Here is a 3,111-nt window from a genome sequence, read left to right on the forward strand (position 1 = left end):
TATATAAATTGGCGCACTTTTCAGAAATGTTTTTTTAGAAAAGAAATCTGAAAATTTATGAGTAAATTCACATTTTATTTCTCGTATTTTTTCAGATTAAAAAATATCTGTGATAATCTTTGATATATCTAAAAATACCTGAAATATTTTTACGATATGAGAAATTCACCATTTGTCAGCTTTTATTTTTTTGCCTTTATTCATATATTTAAAATATATAAAATATATGACAATATGCAACATTGCAATAATTAAAATGATCCGGTTTTAATTAAACTTTAAATATAGTATTTACAAATATATAAATAAATATATATATATATATATTAGAAAAATAAAATTTTTTATCTGACAATGAGATTCATTTTGAAGTGCGGGAAAAAAGCAAAAATAATATAAAATGAGATCTGAATTATCGACCGAGTGTTCCACGAAGTTCCCCTTATGGCCGTCAGGGAGCGTTGTCGTCGTCGATAAATATATATCAAACATATTACATATGTGATTTGTCGAATGTCACGCTCAGCTGGTTGTGTTCGACGATGATTAACGGTGTTGTAAAAATATTGCATAGGATTTCGATTCCGGTTAGTTGGTCGTAAACGTCAGCGTGATTGAAAGTTGAACGTGAATCGCGAAATCATGGAAAAGTGGACGTCAAATCGCGCCTACGTTTTTATCATATTTTTGACATCTCTTTATGCGAATACCGGTCATTGTTTACAGAAAGATACAAAGACCGATTCATCGGTGCCGATAGTACTTTGGCATGGAATGGGTGAGTTTTTTCGCTACAGATAATAATTATAACTAATATAATTATTAGTTTATTTACACGAGCAATATTTTTGATATCCATAAATTGAAAATTTTTATTAATTGTCAAATGTGTTCATTCAATCTAGTTTCAAAGGAATTATAATCTTATCTAATGAGACACGATATATATTTATCAGCGTTTATTGCACACGTATAAATATTGTGATATTTTCGTTATCGCCTAAAAATAAAGTAAGTTATAGATAAATTTCTTTTTATAATTATAGATTGGTAAATATCAATTGACTTAAAATTAATATTAAAATAAAACAAGTATCTTTTGTGTTTTTTATAAAGTTATTTTGTAATTAATGTCAAACTTTCTATTACAAAATTTAAGCTCTTATCTTGGATATTATTTTTTTTTAATATTATAAATGTAATGTTTGCAAGTGCATAGAATTTTTGAAATGTTTATTATAATCAATCATTGCTTTTCAGAATTTTCAGAATTATTTATAATGATTAAAACATATGCTTTTCAGGTGATAGCTGCTGCTTCTCTTTCAGTCTTGGAAAAATAAGAGATGTTCTTCAAAATGAAATACCTGGAGTCTATATCAATTCTATACGTATTGGAAATAACATTATAGAGGTTAGATAAAAAGTTGTGAATCAAAAACATATTCTATCAGAAAATAGTCAAAATTATATTTTAAAAATATTATAGTAACATAAAATTTATCTTACTTCTTCTTAATCTTTTTATATTTTCACTTTATATATTATTTTATCTAATTTAATTAATTTATTTTAATATTTATCTTTAATAATAGATTTAATAATGAAATTTATATCGCCTTTAATGCAGAATTGACATGTAAAATCTTTTTTAATCTAGGATGTTGAGAACAGCTACTTTGGAAATATTAATGAGCAAATTAAACATGTGTGTGAACAGCTGTCGCAAGATCTCAGACTTCGAAATGGATACAATGCCATTGGTTTCTCTCAAGGGGGTCAATTCCTGTAAATTGCCTTGTTTATTTGCAACGATATAATTTTAATTAATATTTTTTTATGTATACACAAAATCATTTTCTTAATTTAATTGATAGGCGAGCGGTAGCGCAAAGATGCCCCGATCCACCGATGCTGAATTTGATATCTTTAGGCGGTCAACATCAAGGTGTTTTCGGGATACCAAAGTGTTCGGACACATCTCGATTATGCAATTATATGCGGCGGATGCTGCGTTTCGGCGCATATTTACCGTAAATACTTGTTACTCCTTTCGAAAAAAATTATTAAGTTTTGTTAAGTATTGTTTAATAGACTAGAATTAATATTAATTTTAATTAATTTTATTTAAATTTTCAATTAATCATTAATATTAATTTTAATAGATTGAAAAAAGAAAGAAGGAAATTTATATCTAATTTTTCTTTTAGATATATTCAAGAAACATTGATACAAGCTGCTTATTGGCATGATCCTTTAAAGGAAGATGAATACGAAAAGAAAAATATTTTCCTCGCCGACATCAATAACGAAAAGTTTATCAACACGGTATGCGAATCAGCCTGGTTATATGTATTGGAATTTTCAATTCTATTAGAACGTAATAATCGAGATGTACAAAAAAAGACCGTACCATATTAAAGTACTATGATACAGAATTTTAATGACGTCATTAAAATTATAATACAAAGACAATGATTAAAAATATATTAAATAATATATCAAATAATAAAAGTATATATAAATATATGATTAAAAATATATCTTCCTTTTATTTATTTATAATTGTCATCAGGTATATAAGGACAATCTTCAAAAGCTCCAAACTTTAGTTCTTGTTAAATTCGAAAACGATACGATGGTTGAACCAGCGGAGTCGGAGTGGTTTGGATTCTACAAACCTGGTCAAGCGGAGGAGATACAAAAACTACAGCAAAGCGAGCTATACTTGCAGGTACATAATAAATTGCACGCCTCGATCAATTAAAAAATTTAGAGATATCGTATTTATTTGGAGATACCGTATTAATAATTAATGCGTATGTTATTGTTAAATATTTTGTCTTGATTCGTAGGACCGGCTCGGATTACGCGGGATGGAAATGGCCGGCAAAATTCGCTTTCTTTCGTTACCGGGGGATCACTTACAATTCACGCTTGCCTGGTTCGTCGAAAATATTGTTAATCAATATTTGGTGTAATTTCTCAATGAAACATCCGCGCGTTCCATCAAAGTTTAAAATACTCTAGAATTAGGTCGTAAAACGATGTATATATATAAATATGTAAAACAAAAAAAATTTTTTTAATAAAATTTTTTTTTCTATTATA

General features: G+C 27.6%; 1 protein-coding gene across 1 annotated transcript; it reads left to right on the forward strand.

Moving 5' to 3' along the window:
- The first annotated feature begins 510 nt into the window (after positions 1-510).
- On the forward strand, positions 511-3,111 carry Ppt1 (Palmitoyl-protein thioesterase 1). Its single transcript, XM_072905775.1, has 7 exons — positions 511-778; positions 1,305-1,414; positions 1,661-1,788; positions 1,878-2,033; positions 2,211-2,328; positions 2,576-2,734; positions 2,856-3,111. Exons 1-7 carry the CDS (start codon positions 643-645, stop codon positions 2,979-2,981), a joined length of 933 nt encoding a protein of 310 aa, XP_072761876.1. The 5' UTR covers positions 511-642; the 3' UTR covers positions 2,982-3,111.

This window comes from Anoplolepis gracilipes, chromosome 14, assembly GCF_047496725.1.
Source record: "Anoplolepis gracilipes chromosome 14, ASM4749672v1, whole genome shotgun sequence".
Classification (NCBI taxonomy): Eukaryota; Metazoa; Arthropoda; class Insecta; order Hymenoptera; family Formicidae; genus Anoplolepis; species Anoplolepis gracilipes.